The sequence below is a fragment of the Delphinapterus leucas genome, chromosome 10 (genome assembly GCF_059928025.1).
Source record: "Delphinapterus leucas isolate spDelLeu-1000000601 "Yukka" chromosome 10, BTC_Dleu_Yukka2, whole genome shotgun sequence".
Taxonomy (NCBI): Eukaryota; Metazoa; Chordata; class Mammalia; order Artiodactyla; family Monodontidae; genus Delphinapterus; species Delphinapterus leucas.
Genome location: NC_143138.1, coordinates 23,328,477 through 23,345,853, shown reverse-complemented (window position 1 = coordinate 23,345,853; position 17,377 = coordinate 23,328,477). Strand labels below are relative to the sequence as shown.

The 17,377-nt window shown below is 55.6% G+C and overlaps 4 protein-coding genes across 7 annotated transcripts; 3 read left to right on the top strand and 1 right to left on the bottom strand.

The window, feature by feature from the left end:
• The first annotated feature begins 222 nt into the window (after positions 1-222).
• CLIC1 (CLIC family member 1) lies at positions 223-5,134 on the top strand. The gene is made up of 6 exons (XM_022566162.2): positions 223-330; positions 2,426-2,535; positions 2,729-2,854; positions 3,012-3,118; positions 3,591-3,772; positions 4,738-5,134. The coding sequence occupies exons 1-6, from the start codon at positions 292-294 to the stop codon at positions 4,897-4,899; spliced, it is 726 nt and encodes a 241-aa protein (XP_022421870.1). The 5' UTR covers positions 223-291; the 3' UTR covers positions 4,900-5,134.
• Positions 3,005-14,518, bottom strand: MPIG6B (megakaryocyte and platelet inhibitory receptor G6b). 2 transcript variants are annotated; one of them, XM_022566226.3, is made up of 6 exons: positions 12,625-14,518; positions 12,054-12,401; positions 11,805-11,895; positions 11,404-11,444; positions 11,195-11,274; positions 3,005-11,065 (listed from the first exon to the last, which is right to left on the bottom strand). In XM_022566226.3, the coding sequence occupies exons 1-6, from the start codon at positions 12,683-12,685 to the stop codon at positions 10,859-10,861; spliced, it is 828 nt and encodes a 275-aa protein (XP_022421934.2). In that variant the 5' UTR covers positions 12,686-14,518; the 3' UTR covers positions 3,005-10,858. The 2 variants fall into 2 exon arrangements, with proteins under 2 accessions (XP_022421934.2, XP_022421936.2); XM_022566228.3 differs by having other exon boundaries at positions 10,881-11,065; positions 11,195-11,293.
• DDAH2 (DDAH family member 2, ADMA-independent) lies at positions 5,295-8,917 on the top strand. 3 transcript variants are annotated; one of them, XM_089918574.1, is made up of 7 exons: positions 5,295-5,987; positions 6,830-7,193; positions 7,309-7,408; positions 7,525-7,598; positions 7,776-7,895; positions 8,435-8,528; positions 8,774-8,917. In XM_089918574.1, the coding sequence occupies exons 2-7, from the start codon at positions 6,897-6,899 to the stop codon at positions 8,791-8,793; spliced, it is 705 nt and encodes a 234-aa protein (XP_089774700.1). In that variant the 5' UTR covers positions 5,295-5,987; positions 6,830-6,896; the 3' UTR covers positions 8,794-8,917. The 3 variants fall into 3 exon arrangements, with proteins under 3 accessions (XP_089774700.1, XP_022421938.1, XP_089774699.1); XM_022566230.3 differs by having other exon boundaries at positions 8,435-8,584; positions 8,774-8,890; XM_089918573.1 differs by having other exon boundaries at positions 5,295-7,193; positions 8,435-8,584; positions 8,774-8,890.
• LY6G6C (lymphocyte antigen 6 family member G6C) lies at positions 14,476-17,219 on the top strand. Its single transcript, XM_022566221.3, has 3 exons — positions 14,476-14,617; positions 15,989-16,099; positions 16,555-17,219. The coding sequence occupies exons 1-3, from the start codon at positions 14,566-14,568 to the stop codon at positions 16,767-16,769; spliced, it is 378 nt and encodes a 125-aa protein (XP_022421929.1). The 5' UTR covers positions 14,476-14,565; the 3' UTR covers positions 16,770-17,219.
• The last annotated feature ends 158 nt before the right edge of the window (positions 17,220-17,377 follow it).

The window sequence follows — 17,377 nt, the reverse complement described above, 5'->3', positions numbered from 1 at the left end:
TTCCGCCCCCGCGCCTGTCCCCTCCGCAGGTTCAGGGCGGGGCGGTCCGTGAGTCAGCTCCCAGATCCAGCCCAGGAGGGGGTAGAGCTAGATCCGCTGGGTGTGGAGGACGCTGGACTGGTCGAGAGGCCGCGTCTGGAGTGTGCGGGTCTGATCGGGCTCTTGCGGCGCTGCAGGGCGAGTAGTCCCAGGTCTGGGGGAGAGAATCTTTTCTGTGCGACCGCCTTCTCCCTGGCCCCGCCCCCTCCCAGTTCCCCCAGAGAAGGCCGCTTCCTGGTCCCCGTCGCAACCATGGCCGAAGAACAACCGCAGGTCGAATTGTTCGTGAAGGTAAGAACACCTTCTCCCTCCTAGGCCCCCCTCCGAGTTACTGGAAGGCAACTTGCACTTTTCCCCAGCTCTAGCCTTAACTCCCTAATCCCTTTCCTCTTTGATCCCCACCCCCAAGCCCACGTGCAGTCTTTAGGGCGTGTGTGGCAGGGGCCTGGGGTGGTGGCGGCCGGGGTTTGGGAGGGGAAGACAATTGATGTGTGCGCGGGTAATGAGAAATCTAGGCTCAACCCTGAAAAGTTTGTAGAACTGCAAGTTTCCAGCAGCCTGAAGGACAGGAAAGTAGAGAAAAGGGAGGGTTCCCAGGAGCTGAGAAGATTGACGGGAGTGGGTGTGGGGGGACAGCTGATAGGAGGACCGAGAGAGAAGGGGGCAGCAGGAGACCTACAGGCTTTGGGTGGGACAGAGGGAAACATCCGGATTAGGGCCCTACAAGAAGATCAGAGGGTGAGGAGCATAGTGGGGGAGACTTGGATGGGGGGGGTGTCGGGGCGGGGGAGGTTTCAAGGAAGAGGGTGTGGTCCGGAGGCCTGGGAGTGGGACCAGGTGAACTGGGAAGAATTGGTGGGGTGGAAAGAGACGGGAGAGGGGGAGTAGAGTTCCAGAAGCTGGCTCAGAGAGGTGATGGGGTCGAGAATGAGTGTCCTGAGGACTTGGAGAATCGAGAGAAAGGGTGGTGGCGAGGAGATGAGAGTTGAGTTGTGGCTACCGCGAGGGTAGATGGGGAGAGAGCAGAAGGAGGAGAGCTGAGTTAGGGCGTCTAAGGTTTGGGGGTTACAAAAACAGAAGAAGAAGAGTCGCCCCAGCTCTGTGCTCTCTGCGGGTGTGGATGAGCAGAGGTGGTCCCAAGGCATTTGCATATCGAAACCGCAGGCTGCCGTTTCCTCCCCGCTCCCTTCCCCACTAGCACTGCATTCTCTCCCCTCTTTGGATCTCTTCTTTGTGCCCCTCCCTCCCTTTAGCGACCTCCCCCTCCGTCGGTAACTCCCGGTTCACACATTCTCCCCACCCTTCGCTTTCCTGCCTCCTTTCTCTCCACTTCCCCGCTTTTGTTCATCTAGCCTTTGTGTGTTCCAGCCCGTTTCTCCCTCTCCTTTATGCTGGGGCTTCTCCGGTAGCCATTCGCTCTCCCTCAGCCATGCCTGGGTCGACCCCCTTAGGTGTGGTCCCCACCTCACTCTCACACTTGCCTCAGGGGCTATTTTTATTTTTACTCCTGAGTGAGTCTGCGCTATAGAGATTCCAGCCCTGGGTCCTGTGTGAGGAAGATTATCCGGAGCCAGGGGACTTGTCCTGGGAAACCCCAGCTGTGCCCAGGGAAGAGGGAGGTGGCCTTCGCTGCCCAGGCCTCAGCCTCACAGGTCCCTGCCCCCACTGCTTGCCAGGAAGGAAGCTGCTGAGACCGGAGACGCAGTGAGATGAATCCCTCAGCTAACGGGGAGGTGTCTTTTGGGGGATGAGGTCACTACTTGCAGATTAGAGGGCAGCCCCCCTCTGCAAGGCCCTCCACATCTCTAGGGCGAGGCTCTGAGCCCCTTGACTCCCCACCCAGCTGCTTGGGTAGAGGTATAGGGAACCAGAACTCCTGCTGCCAAACCCTGCCCCACCTCTCCTGTTCTCAGGCTCTACTCCATTCAGGAATCCAGGCCTCTAGCCCACAACTCTAGCCTCACCAAAGTCCCTCTCTAGGCGTTATTTCATGGGTGGATGTGAGAATTAAATGAGTTTTTGTATGTAAAGTGCTTAGGATGGTACAGAGAAAACTAACTACACCACCATTAGTGTTCCCTCTCTAGGGTCCAAATCCTCCAGATTCTCCAAAGCCCATTCCCTCTGCCTACCTCCATCCGTCCTCAACTCTCTGGGGAACCAGAAGCCTACCTTTGCAGAAGATATTCTCACTGACCCATCTTAGGTTTGACCCAGACCCCAGGGTAGAGAGCCCAGTTCTGGAGGGGTGTTTTTAGCGGTGAGACTGAGTATGTGTCATGACTAGGCAGAAACCAGCTAGATCTGGGAGTAGGAGATGCAGAGAATGGCCTGGGGATGAGTGGGGTGCACCAGGCCTAACCTTGGGCTGGGGGTTGCTTTCCAGGCTGGCAGTGATGGGGCCAAGATCGGGAACTGCCCCTTCTCCCAGAGACTGTTCATGGTGCTCTGGCTCAAGGGAGTCACCTTCAATGTCACCACCGTTGACACCAAAAGGTAGGTGCACTTCTGTTCCTCTAAACTCCCTTGTGCACACACACATGCACACTTACACACTCACCCACCTGAGTCCTTCCATCCTGAACTGTTTTCCCCTCTATCCGGAGTCTCTTTGCCACGTGTCTCCATCTCTCCTTTCTGGGTCTCCCTAACTCCCTTTTCCTGTCTTAATGCCTGGTCTCTCCTCCAGGCGGACTGAGACGGTGCAGAAGCTGTGCCCAGGAGGGCAGCTCCCATTCCTGCTGTATGGCACTGAAGTGCACACAGACACCAACAAGATTGAGGAATTTCTGGAGGCGGTGCTGTGCCCTCCCAGGTATAGAGGAACTTGGAAACGGGAGTAGGGGAGCTGGGAGACTCTGGGAGAGAGAGGTTGAAGAAATGAAAAACAGAGATGGTGGTGGGGCTGCGGCAGGGGAGCTGAGGTTCCTCCTCAGAAGATATCTTATCCTGTTTGTCCCATTGGCTTCCAGGTACCCCAAGCTGGCAGCTCTGAACCCTGAATCCAACACAGCTGGGCTGGACATATTTGCCAAATTCTCTGCCTACATCAAGAATTCAAACCCAGCTCTCAATGATAGTGAGTCTTGTGGGTTGGAGGCCTGGGTCCTAGGAGGAATAGAAAAGATCCAGTGATTAGGGGCACCTGGACATTCAGATACCCTGAATGTTGGCAAATCTTACTTCAATTAAAAAAAAAAAAAAGAGAGTCAGTGAGAGAGAGCGAGAGAGAGAGAGAGAGACTCTAGATCCAGATGACCTGAGTACAAATTCTAGTAGCTGTGTGACTTTGGGGAATTCATTGAACTTCTCTGTAAATCCATTTCCAGATCTATAAAATGAGGATAACAGTACCTACTTCATGGGTTGATGTGAGAATTAAATGAGTTTTTGTGTGTAAATTGCTTAGAATAGCACAGAGAAAATGAACTACATTAGTGTTAGCTATTATTATTTTGGACTGGCCTCACCATTAGTGTTCACCCCCTCATGGGCCTTCTTGGACTGTGTTAGCCTTCTGATGTTCTTACCAACTCCCTTCTCTTGCACAGACCTGGAGAAGGGACTCCTGAAAGCCCTGAAAGTTTTAGACAATTACTTGACATCCCCTCTCCCAGATGAAGTAGATGAGACCAGCACTGAGGATGAGGGCATCTCTCAGAGGAAGTTTCTGGATGGCAATGAGCTCACTCTGGCTGACTGCAACCTGTTGCCAAAGCTCCACATAGTACAGGTGAGTGGTCACTGTGGGAGGAGAGGCTGGTCGCTGGGATGGCTCTTTAAGGGTCTCCCACGCAGGCTTCCCATGACAATCACTCCAAAGATGCTTTCTTTCTTAGGGTGGCTTTCAATAGCAGACACCACCCCATTCCTTCTCTGCTGTCTTTGCTGGCAAGACCACTACTTGAGAGAATTACATTCCACGATGCAAGGTGTGGGTGCAAACAGACTGGCCTAGGGTAACACATCCCAGTGTTACTTTCAAGAATGCTCTTCCTGTCTCTGTCATTGCCAAATCCCCAGATCAGAGAGCAGACTTTTCCTAAAATCAAAGTTTTAAGTCTATAGCTTCAGTCTCCACTTCCTCTTGTGGAAGATGAAAACTGCTGGTTCCCATGTTTTTGTCATAGTTCAAAGGTACGGTTTAGTTTCTGAAATGTGGGCCCAGTGTCAGTCTGCTGCAGAACTGTGTACTGAAAATCTCTGTACTAGGCACGGAAAGACAAGATATGTGGTGATTGGTCCTTGCCCTCAAAGGATCTGAAATCTAGCTGAGAAGATAAAACATTCACATGATTAATAATACATGATTAAAAGCCAAATGAAAAGTAGAAAAAAGTTGCTGTGGAAATTCAAGAGGAGAGTTTTATGGTTTGTGAATTATATTTCAAAATCAAGAGGGGAAAACTAGCACCATGGACTGGGGTGGCCTGAAAAGGGGCTGGTTATAAATGGCCAGGATTTCAGTAAGCAGAGAGGATGGGTGAAGGCCTTACAAGACAGTGAGGAGTTAAGAAAGATGATTGAAGATGATTTATATGGGAGATAAGAATCATCGGAAGAGAAACCAGATAGTGGACCTACTTGAATGCCTGGATTTTATCATGAAGCCTTGGGATGAGGGAAAGACCAAGAGCATGGCAGCCAATGTCACTTCCCTGAAGCTAAACCTACTGGTTCTCCTCTCCCCACCCCTAGGTGGTATGTAAGAAGTACCGAGGATTCTCCATTCCGGATGTGTTTCGGGGAGTGCATAGGTACCTGCGCAATGCCTATGCTCGGGAAGAGTTTGCCTCCACCTGTCCAGATGATGAGGAGATCGAGCTGGCCTATGAGCAAGTGGCCAAGGCCCTCAAATAAGCCCCTCCTGGAGCTCCCTCGCCCCCCTCCATTTTCTCCACAAAGGCCCTGGGTGGTTTCCACATGGTTACCCAATGGACACACTCCAAAATGGCCAGTGGGCATAGAATCCTGGAGCACCTGTGCAGGGCTTGCTGGGGGGATGAGGAGAAAGGATGGGGGATCTGGGTGAGATTTTTACTGTGGGGTGGGTAGGACAACGTATTTCAGTAATAAAGTACAGAATGAAAATCTAGTGCTTTGGGACTTCCCTGGTGGTACAGTGGTTAAGAATCCACCTGGCAATGCAGGGAACATGGGTTCGAGCCTTGGTCCGGGAAAATCCCACATGCTGCGGAGCAGCTAAGCCTGTGCGCCACAACTACTGAGCCTGTGCTCCAGAGCCTGTGAGCCCGGGTGCAAAAACTACTGAAGCCCGCGCGCCTAGAGCCGGTGCTCCCGCAACAAGAAGAAGCCCGCGCACCGCAACGAAGAATAGCAGCCCCCGCTCCGCAACTAGAGAAAGCCTGCGCATAGCAATGAAGACCCAACGCAGCCAAACATAAATAAATAATTTTAAAGGAAAAAAGAAAATCTAGTGTTTTTACACAAAGGGGACTTGAAGTGTGAGCAACACGGAATGAAGAGTGGGTCAATGACCTCGAACTGGCAGAAACCGGGAATTTAGAAGAGGGGCGCTTGTGACGGGGCTGCCATTTTTAGTGCGGGTCCACCGTAGCGCTGTTTTGTGCTCCATGTCGCACTCGCAGCCCAGCCGCCAGAGCCGACCAGATCTGGGTGGGGCGGGGCCGAATTCCGAGAAGGGGGGGCGCAGTCGGGGTGGAGTGGGCGCGGCAAAGCAGGGCGGAATGGGCGTGACATCGAGGAGCCCCGCCCCGTCCCGCTTAGACAATGCCCCGGAGCCGCCAGACCGTCGCGCCCCCGACCCACTGTAGTACTTGAGCGCGCCTACCCGGGGACCCCTCAAAGCCAAAGCTCCAATCCCCTAGGCTTGAAGACTACGACTCCCTTCTTCACCAACTCTGTCCTCAGGGGGTGGGGCCCCAGCCAAGAGCACAGAGCTGCAAGAGTGGGGGTGGCCGCAGGAGGTGAGTCTGGTGGGAGGTGCTCCTCGGACCGTGTGTGTGTGTGTAGTTTGGGGGTGCTGGGCCCGTGCCTGCGCCGGACAGTGCAGAGGGTCGACATTTGGGTGCGGAGCTGAGTCGGGGTGGACTTTGGGGAAGATGGATCGGGAGACTGGGGCACCCGGTCCTGGCGCCCGGAGCGGTGCCTGCTCCCCAGAACCACGCCCCCCTGTTTCCCCGCCCCTCGGATTTCGTTTTAGACCTCTCCCAGTCCTCCGGGACTCAGTCTGGTTTACACTGGGTCGCTCTAGGAACGGAGTGACCGGCCAGGGTAGAGAGGATGTTTAACTCCTTAGGCTCTAATTCCTCCCTCCTTGTCCCTCTCTCCCGTTCTCGTTCGGACACCCAGGACTTTCATCCCCCAGGTCCTGACTCTCTCCCCAGCTGTCTCCTCCTGTCCCATAACCCTTGTGGGCTCCTCGCCGCACTTCGGGTCCCTAAGGCAGCGAGCAGCAGAGGGTTAAGGGGGCGGGGCCGCTGCATTTTTTGGGAGTGAGCGCATCCTAGCGGCTGCCAAGAGGGGCGCCCGGCAGGGACCTCTCGAAGACCCCGAGCAGGGGCAACAGGTGTTTTGGAGACTAGCGATCCCGATCTCGTTCCTCGGACTTTCCCTAAAGCAGCAGACCCGCGAGGATGCGGGGTGGAGTGGGGTCGGCAGGAGAGGAAAGTCTGGAAGGGGTGGGGCGGAGTGGGAGGGGCGCCCGGAGATGGCAGGAGGAAGACCCGGGCGCTTTTAACCATCCCCCTATGCCCTTCTTTGCATGTCTCTCTCTCTCTGCCTACCCCCGTTCTGTTTCTTCTCCCAGACAGGTGAAGTTAAAAAGAGACAACTGAGAAATCAGCGCAGCCGGTGGGGGCGTCTGTGTGGATGGGATGGGGACGCCAGGGGAGGGGCTGGGCCGCTGTTCCCATGCCCTGATCCGGGGGGTCCCGGAGAGCCTGGCGTCGGGGGAGGGAGCGGGGGCTGGCCTTCCGGCTCTGGACCTAGCCAAAGCTCAGAGGGAGCATGGGGTGCTGGGGGGTAAACTGAGGCAGCGATTGGGGCTGCAGCTATTAGAACTGCCTCCTGAAGAGTCGCTGCCGCTGGGACCGCTGCTTGGTGACACCGCTGTGATCCAAGGGGATACGGCCCTAATCACGCGGCCCTGGAGCCCCGCCCGCAGGCCGGAGGTGAGCGCCTGGGCACGGGTTGGGTAGGGGAACGGGAGGATCTGGACGTCTGGGGCTTAAGGGAAGAATGGGGGTGGGAATGTCTCCGCTTCGCGCCCTCTTTTCCTGCCCTAAGGTCGATGGCGTCCGCAAAGCCCTCCAGGACCTGGGGCTCCGAATTGTGGAGATGGGGGACGAGAACGCGACGCTGGATGGCACTGATGTTCTCTTCACCGGTGAGGCTGGGGTGCCTGCACCCTAGGGCTTGGCACAGGGAAGGGAGACTGGGCCATCTCGGGCCTTGTTTCCAACCCCCTCCCGCCTCATACCTCGACGGCCTCCCTGGGCTCAGGCCGGGAGTTTTTCGTAGGCCTCTCCAGGTGGACTAATCACCGAGGAGCTGAGATCGTGGCGGACACGTTCCGGGTGAGGAGCGGGACCAGCCTTGGGTGGGGGGAGCAGGGAGCGTATGGGGGTCTGAGGGACCTGGGCGGGGGCGCGGGGTGGGCCGCGCTGAGGAGGAAGAGGCTGAGAGCAGCCTGTGTTTGAGGGTATCCTCTCACCCTTCCCGCGTCCCTGAATACTTTCCCTTGTTCTCCTTAGGACTTTGCCGTTTCCACGGTGCCGGTCTCGAGCCCCTCCCACCTGCGTGGCCTCTGCGGCATGGGGGGACCCCGCACTGTGGTGGCAGGTAGCAGCGAGGCTGCCCAAAAAGCTGTCAGGGTGAGAAGGGGTTGGGGCTGGGGTGGGGCAGGTTGGGGCGCGGCCAACAAAAGTGGGCGTGGCTCCGGGCCTGGGAGGCGGGGAGTTGGGAGGCTCTGAGAATTAACTCCAACCCCTACCCTCATGGAGCTGTCCATCTATGTGAAAACACGTGTGAAAACAAGAAGTTATTATAAACGGGACAGACAGCTGGAACACGGAGGAACAGGGGCAATTAACACCGTTTTCCCGAGTTTCAAGAAACTCCCTAAAGGGCACCCAAGCTGTGTCTTGAAGGATGGACAGGACCGACCCGTGGGGTCTGAAGTAGGGGAGAAGTGGGTAGCAGGTGGAAAGAACTGCATGTGAGTCCGAGGTGGAAATTAGACAAGTTAATTAAAGCGCTTAGTGCCTGACACATAGTAAGTGCTATGTGATTGCTGTCATTATTATTCCACAATAATGTAACTCTGTCCCCAGCCCTTAGCGGTGGTAGGGCAGCCGGACTCAGTTGTGGAGAGGCTCTGAGCCTTGCATGCTTCCTCTCTCCTCTCCCCCAGGCAATGGCAGTGTTGACGGATCACCCGTATGCCTCCCTGACCCTCCCAGATGATGCAGCGGCTGACTGTCTCTTTCTGCGTCCTGGGCTGCCTGGTATGCCCCCTTTCCTCCTGCACCGTGGAGGCGGGGACCTGCCCAACAGCCAGGAGGTGAGAGAAGGCAGGAGCTCCACCACCACCACCAACCAGAGAAATGGGGCTCAGGCCTCCCTAGTGGGAGGAAGAAGGGGTACCTTTTCTAGAAGCCAGGGTGGGGCCACTCTAGCTGGCTGAAATGGGGCCCCGGCTGTGGGCCTTGGGGTCTTACTCCCTTCTCCCCACACACTGTCCTCCCTGCAGGCACTGCAGAAGCTCTCTGACGTCACCCTGGTACCTGTGTCCTGCTCGGAACTGGAGAAGGCAGGCGCTGGGCTCAGCTCCCTCTGCCTGGTGCTCAGCACACGCCCCCACAGCTGAGAGCCTGGCCTTGGGGTCCTGGCTGACCAGGGGCAGGGTGGCATAGGAGTAGAAGGGGAAGGAAGGTTAGATAGAGGACAGTGAATAGGTAGTAGTGGGGAGATGGCCCCAAGGTAGGGGGAGGGCATAGAGTGAGAAAAAGGATGGAGGTCACTGGGTGAGTCCTCTCCCCAAGAACTAATAAAACAGAACTGACCTTTTAGACTGGGCTGCGACTGGTGTCTTACTGGGGCAGGGGGTCAAGGGCAGGGCTGAAACCTGAGGTTGGGGTCAGTGCTGGGAAGGAGGCCTCCTTCATTCATCAAACCCTCATTCAGTGCTCACTGACTCATTGTCCAGCCCTGTCATAGCTGCTTGGGCACAAGACGGACAGGACAGAATTTCTATGATGGGGAGCATGTACAGGGCAGAGAAAAAATATGGGTGAATCACTCACTGAATTTATCTAAATGTCAGATGATTCAGAGACTGGGAGATCAACAGTCCATCCCTAGTTGATAGGAGGAAATGACATTTCCAGGGATATTCATTTTCACTCATTTACTGAGGCTTAGCGGTGATATAAAAAGGGTCAGTCTCCTGATATCAGGGGACTCACAGTACATGAAAATTTCTTATAAATTGAAATACAGGTTGTAATGGAACAATTCACAGGAGGCTGTTGCTATGAGAGAAATAAGGGGGCTCCCTAGAGCATCAGAGTGTATGCAGGGGTGGGCAAAGTGGGTCAGAAATAGCTTCCCAGAAAAGGCTACACTTGAACTGAGTCCTGAGGATAAATAAGAATCAGCCAGGCAGATAGTGGGGAGGAGGCAAAGGCTAATCCAGGAAGAAGGAATTGTGCTGGGCAAAGGCGCATTTGGGGGCTGGGGAGAATTTCTCTAAGGCTGTCCTGTTCTAGGCACTGAGTGACAGAGATAAGCCTGGAGAGTAAGTAGAGTACTGTAGCACCTTGAACCCAAAGCTGAGGCCCATGGGCCCAGAGCTGAAATACTGCTGAAATATAGGCTGTCAGGAGCAGGTTAGCATTTGGGGAGAATATCTCTAGTTTCAGGGAGGAGAACAAGGGCAGGAGGATGAGGTGGGGCTATGGGTAATCCAGGGAGGAAATAAAGAGTACATTCAGGTGGCAGTGCTGGGTGTGAAAAGGGTGTGGATTTGACAGTGACATTAAAATAGAAAGACAGGACTTGGTTTATCGTGTGGGAGTGAGAGGAAGGAGGTCTACATGACTCTCCATTTCTGGCTTGGGCAATGGGGTTGATCAAGAGAGAATGCAGAGGAGGAAGGATTAAGTAAGTGGCTTGGGAGATGACAGTGAGTTGGCTTTTGGACCTGCTGTGTGCAGAATGCCTAGGGCCAGCCAGGCAGGGATGTCTGAGGGACAGTTTGGAAATCTCGTTATCAGAGATCTGAACTGGAGAGAGTTATGGATGTTGCTTGCACAGAAAAAGGCTGAGGACTGGCTGTGGATGACAGCATCCCAGGAGAGGGAGAAGGCAGATAAAGAAAAAGACAAACCTGGAATGGTGGAGAATACTGCAGGGGTAGGGAGCAAGGAGGAGGAGTCCAGAAGGAAGACAACAGCATTAAAGAAAAACAGCTTAAATAAGAGCGATCAAAGGCCAAGCCAGATGAATGCTAATAAATGTCTAGTGGGTGTGGTTATTAGGACTTCACTGGCAATCTCATGGCGAGCACGTGAGCAGTGGGAGTGGAGTGAAGAGAAAAATGGAAGAGGCAGGTGTAGGCCCTTGGTTCAAAGAGCTTGACTGTGGAGAGAAGGGAAGAGATAGGGCAAAAATCTAGGAGCTGTTGATGTCTTAAGATAGGGAGACAGGGCTTGATCAGGTTTAAGGACATCAGTGGTGAAGGAGACCTGAAAGCTGTGTGAGAGATGGGGACCAAAATCAGCAGCAGAGATAGCCTGGATCCTCCGTCTCCTGACTCCCAGTCTAGTGCTCATTTCTATCCCATGGTGCCTTCCTTTTCCAGGTGAAGGGCCAAGAAGGGGAGGGGTGTTATGGAGAGCTGGGAGCCCCCAGCTTGTGAGGTAGTAAGGGCTTCCTTTCGAACTACAACCGCATAGGTGGGGGAGGCATCAGCAGGGACCACTGGGGACAGTCGGCAGGATCTTCTGAGGGCCGTATGATCCAGGTCTGCGTAGAGCAGGCTCTGAAAGGTGGGGAGGAAGGTAGGAGGGTCTCAGATGTCTGACTCCCTTGGGGATCCAAGCCTATGTCTTTCTTGGTCCACTTTACTCACGGATTCTGGCCAGCCCCCATCGCACCCCGAAACCTTTACCGGCTCCTGGTCCAGGTCCCCTGCAATCTTGGGCTCTTCCTCCTCTACTGGCCTCTGGGGCTCCGCTTTCACGAATGGAACTATGTGGGGGGGACAGAGCTGAAGGATTGAGAGAAGGTGACCAACTTGTCTGCTCCCAGCGAGGGCTCAGACTCAGGAATTGGGTGGGCAATGTGCGGGGAAGGCAAATGGGGTGGAGTTAGTCTCACCAAATCTGGGGGGTGGTCGAGGCGGGTGAGGGGGCGAGCGCCTGTAAGGGATGGATAAGAGTCTCTAAGAACCACTAATCTTGTCTCGCTTGTTCTGGGCCCCAGGACGCGCCAACAACAACCCAGCAACAGGCCGGCTCTGACCAGCAAAACAACCTCGGTTCCCACCCGCACAGATAGTTTCGCCCACGCTTGGAGCCAGCTCGGCCTCTAGCTTGGCTTCCTTAGCTAGGGCTCCACCCACCAGCCCACGGCCTCGCCCGCAAGTTCCGACCTCCCCCATTCGTCTCCGAACCACACCCGAGGGCTCCCGATGTAGTTTTGGCCCGCGAAAGTTCTGGGCCTGCCCCTCCCGCCTCTGGTCAAGAGCCTTTCAATCAGGCCCGGCCCCTAGAGCTCACCTGCGCAGCCAACAGGCCCAGCCCAGTACTCCGAGTCCCAGCACCAGCCCAGCGCCCAGCAGCGGGGTTAGAGTCTGGGGATACACGGACCCTGCGGGAACGTTGGTAGCGGGGTAGCGGTGGATGCCGAGGTCAGGGTGCGGGGACAGAGAGCTAGCTCTCCCACTCAGGAACCCCCAGACCAGGCTTCCTCCCTGACGGGGGCGTGTGTCTGAGTTAGGTCCCCTTTGTGTGAAGGCCTGGACCTACCGTGGGTAGGCCCCAGAGCTCTGCAATAGGCCCGGTCCCCCAGCACGTGAAGCTCCGTACGGCTCTCGTTCTCTTGGCGGCCCTTGCAGATAAAGGTGCCCGAGTCCCCCGCGCTCAGGAGCAGCTCCAGCCGCCGGATATCAAGGTCCAGGGCACGTAGGCGGCCAGCAAAAGGCTGGACGGGAGACACGGTGGGGGTCCCGTTCGGTGAGGCCAGCAAGATCGCGCGGCGTCCTTTGGACAGGCCTTTGCAAGCCGGGAATCTAGGTGCCCAGACCCAGCGGGTGGGTTGCGAGACCCCTATGCAGGAGAGATTCACCCGGTCCCCGGGGTGGCCGTCCAGTGAAGCTAGGGGAGGCGGGGGGGGGGGGTGGGTTGCGGGGGACGGTGGTCAAGGCAAGTCCACAGAGCAAGACGCCCCTCCCCCTTACGCCTTTTCCCTCTCCTCTACCCTCCCGCCAGCCTGGGTCTTCCCATACACATCTCATCCCCCCCACTACCCGCACCGGGTCTCCTCCTTCTCCTGCCTCAGTCTTTCCTCGCCCATTCCGACTTTCCTGGGATGGCTTACCCCCGGGGTTCCCCTGGGCCCTCGACAGCAGCAGCGGCAGCAGCTGCAGAACCAAGGCCATGGCTGCGATGTGGTGGGAAGAGGAGGCCAGTGAATCAGCGAAGGAGACCGGAGGGAAATCAGAGGGGGGTGGAGGGGGAGACCGCAGGTCTGGGGGCTCCGATAAGGGGTGGGGGAGGGGCCACCAGCTGCCCACATCCCTCTGGGAATCCTTGCAGGCAGGTTCACAGCCCTCAACCAATGCTCACTTAGAATTCATGCTGGGGCCCTTTACACAAGCACTTTAGCAGACTTTAACTCTTTTTTTTTTTTTTGGCTGTGTTGGGTCTTTGTTTCTGTGCGAGGGCTTTCTCTAGTTGCGCCGAGCGGGGGCCACTCTTCATCGCGGTGCGCGGGCCTCTCACTATCGCGGCCTCTCTTGTTGCAGAGCACAGGCTCCAGATGCGCAGGCTCAGCAGTTGGTGGCTCACGGGCCTAGTTGCTCTGCGGCATGTGGGACCTTCCCAGACCAGGGCTCGAACCCGTGTCCCCTGCATTAGCAGGCAGATTCTCAACCACTGTGCCACCAGGGAAGTCCTACAATACTATTATACCTGAGAAGTCCCCAAGGGTTGGTTTGGTTTTTTTTTTTGCGGTACGCGGGCCTCTCACTGTTGTGGCCTCTCCCATTGCGGAGCACAGGCTCCGGACGCACAGGCTCAGCGGCCATGGCTCACGGGCCCAGCCGCTCCGCGGGATGTGGGATCTTCCCGGACCGGGGCACGAACCCGTGTCCCCTGCATCGGCAGGCGGACTCTCAACCACTGCGCCGCCAGGGAAGCCCTTGACTTTAACTCTTGAAGCATAGCAGTTGCCGGGAACACCACAGTTTCTGGATCTTGGCTGTCTGAATTCAAATCTCGACTTCACCTACTAGCTGCGTGATGTGCGCAAGTCGCTTAACTTCTTTGGGCCTGCTTGCTCATCTGTAAAATGGGAATAAAAGCACCTACCTCGCAGAGTATTGTGAGAACTAAATAAAGTCATACCCAGTAAATGCCTAGAACAATGGCAAAGACATAGGAGTACTATATGCTTGCCATTATTACTATTTCTATTCTTATTTTAGCTGCTACCTCACCCCTCTGTGCCCACTTCGTCCCTCCCGGCCCAAGGTGGCCCGCCCAAATTGGCAGGTTTTGATTGGGGAGGTGCTTTGGAGCAGGTGCACAGCCCCACACCCAGGACTTCATCAGCCCTCACTGCACTGGAGCAACCAAGGCCAGGCCAAGCCCAGGTGGAGCCAGGATGAGGTCCTGAGAACCTTCAGGGGGCCTAAGGCAGCCCCTCCCTAACAGGCAGCTCCAGCCCATGCCTCTGCTGCTTTGACATCACAGAAGCTCTTGGTCACATCACAAATCGTACTCCTCCATCCTGTGGCTGAGGAGGGGTTGGGAAAACTAAGTGGACTGAGATGAATTTGGTGCTCAATTTGTGCCCACATACCCCTACCAATGCCCCCCAGGGAGCAAAATTTTGCAGTCAGCTTGGGCCACACCCCATTGTCCATTTCCCAGGAACCAGCAGACACTGCTACCACCACAGCCACTGTAACATCACAGGGGCCTTTGGTGATACTTCTTCAGAGGACTGGGCAGACAGGGATGTTACTCCTGGGGGCCAGGAGGGTGTGTCTTAGACTGAAACCAAGAACCAAAATGGAGTTGGCCACTAGTGCACCTACCTACCCTCCCCACCTCTCTCTGCCATCCCCATCCCTACTGCCCCACTGGGTCCTGCTTAGCCCCTCCCTAAATGGGGAAGGAGGGGCCACCAGAGGCCAGGTAGGGCGGGACTGTTGTGGCTATAAATTCCAAAAAGGCCACTCAACTCCCAGAGCAGGATCCCTGGAATTCTACCCTGTCAGCTGCTGCTGTTGCTACCGTTCTCAGGACCCTCACCATGAAAGGCCTTCTGCTGATCACCTTGTCTTCTCTGCTCTGCTGGGTCTCAGGTGAGCACCTGGGGGCCCCAAGGACCTGGTTCACCTGGTTAGGACTTTTACACCCTGCCCCAGGCACTGCCCTACACTACCCGCTACTCAAGGTCCCAAGCGCCCCCAGACCCAACTGGCTCAGCTCTCCTGTGCCCCGCTGTGACAGGGTCCTTGCTCTGTTTCTCAAGGACCCATGTCTCCATCTTCAGACTCTTCCCCACCTCCAAGACGCACTCTTCTGACCTGCCCAGGGTTCCAGGTCCCCTGTTCCCCACTCCTTGGAAACCCTGATATCCAGTTCCCCTGCCAGCCCCACTCTGATACAGAACTCTCCAGGATCCAGCTTACCTGCTTTCTCCTCTCACCACCTGCACTCAGCCAGGGCGTCCTCCCAGAAATCTAGGCAACCAGTCTGGGGCTTCTTTTGTGACCCCTCCTCCCATCTACTCCATCAGGGACTTTGTGCTCAGTCCCTCGAGCAGTGGCCTTTCCTAGATCGCCCCCCTGCTCCTCCCTGAGGTGCATACCTCCAGGAACACAAGCTTTCTGGAGGGCTCCAGTGACCTCTCAGAACCTCCCAGGGAACCAGGGAGATTTCCCGGCCTTCTAGGGAGGGAATGCCAAGGTTGCTCACCCCCAGGGTGAGGTGGGTTTCACTGAGGTGCAGTCACCAGGCTCCTCCACCGACTGAACCCTTCCGTCCCTCAAACCTTGAATCGGATGCAGCAGAAACTTTCGGGGTGCCACCTTCTGCCTTTCTGCACCCATCCTCTCCATTTTGGTAAAGTGCTCAGATGGATTCTGATGATCTGTCTCCCAGATACTTCTCCTTTCTGTCAGAGAGCTACTGGGGTGGGAGGATTCAGTTCAAGTCTGGTTCCTCTTCCCATGCTCTTGGCGGCCCCAGGAGGTGAAGAATACATTGCTAATCTGGCCCCAGGTGGCTTTCTTGCCAGCCTCAAGTTCCAAGCCATTTCTGCAAGTGTTGTAACCACCATGGTTTTTACTTTTAAGGTTTCTTCCTATTTCAAGACTCCATCTGTGACCTCTTCTGAATTCCTTCATCTCCTCCCTCGCCACCTCCATTCCTTCCCCATGGTATTCTCACATTTCATCTGTCCCCAGCCCTATTGTTGGTAACTGCCTCTCTCGACTCATCTCCAGATGGGGTGGAGTGAAGGAAGACATTTAGGGTGTGGGCCATTCACAGAGCAACTCCATCCTCACCCACTTGCATTTTTTCTGCATCACTCACCCTCTCTGTCCCTACCAGAACAAACAGGTCAGAATACCTGCTTGATTGGCTCTTCTCCACCCTGCCCACCAGCTGGGCTCATCCCCAGGTGAGTCAGACACTCCGTCACTTCAGCCCGACTTGTGTCTTCCCAGCTGACATTCGCTGTCACTCCTGCTACAAGGTCCCTTTGCTGGGCTGTGTGGACCGGCAGTCCTGCCACCTGGAACCAGGACAGCAATGCCTGACAACAAATGTGTACCTCGGTAACATTCCTTTCTTCAGTGGGGAGAGGGGGCCAGTGGGAGACTCTGTGGCTGGGGCTGAGGTGGAACAGGGAATTACAGCAATGATAATATTTGGCCAAGGATTATTACGTGCCAGGCACCATCCTATGTCTTTACAAGGATTGTTTCAATTAATGCTCATGACAACCCTATGAAGTGTGGGTGCTATTATTATACTGAGAAAACAGCCTCAAAAAGAGACAGTAACAGGTCCAAAGCCTCACGGGCAGCAAGTGATAGGACCAGGATTGGGGTGAGGGGCAGGGTAAGGAAGTGCAGGAGAAAGGATAGACTGAGAAGAGATACAGAAGGGGAAGGCCAAGGGCAGAGTTGGGAAGGGAGGAAGCCTGGGTGGGGTGCACGGGGTGGGGAGGTGGACACAGGCATGCCAGGTGCCCATCTTAACTGTCCCCACTGCCCCCTCCTAACCCCAGGGAAGATGTGGGTTTTCTCCAACCTACGCTGTGGCACACCAGAAGAGCCCTGTCGGGAGGCCTTCAACCAAACCAACCACAAGCTAGGCCTGACCTATAACACCACCTGCTGCAACAAGGACAACTGCAATAATCCAGCCCCTCGGCCCACCCCGGCCCTGGCCCTTGTCCTCCTTACCTCCTTGGCTGGCCTTAGCCTCTGGCTGTTGCACTGAGACTCACCCCATGGCTGCCCCTCCTCCCACCTGCCTTAGCCTCTCTTCTTGTGTCTTCATATCCTCTGCTTCCTTTTGCTCAGAAAAGCATTTCTCCAGACCCTTCACATTTCTTTAATTAGACGGTGGTCCCCCGATCCATCCTTCCATCCCACACCCTCCACTCTGCTTCTCTGGAGTCTCTTTCCATTTCCCTTGACACCACTCCAGATCCTCCATCGTCTCCTAGAAGGGCTCCGCACTTTGCCTCCTGAACTCCCCTGTGCCCTATGTGAGGAGGGATTGGAATCTGGGCCTGAAATGGGGTTTCTGTCCTGTCCCCAGTGAAGGCTCCCAGGAAGGACCTGATGACCTCACTGTATGAGCTGATTCTCCAAACCCTGGCTCCCATACGTACCTCATCCCCTTGCTCACCCCTTTCCATTTTGAGTAATAAATGTCTGTATATGATCAGTTGTGTATCAGAAGATCTATTGTCAGAGGCGCCCTCCCAGGAAATAACACTCTCAGCCCTCACACACACCACTCACCCAAGAACCCTTCAGGGAGTTTCTCTCAGAGGCTGGGCTGGGGCAGATGGAAAAACAGGTTTTGCAGGCTTCCATCCT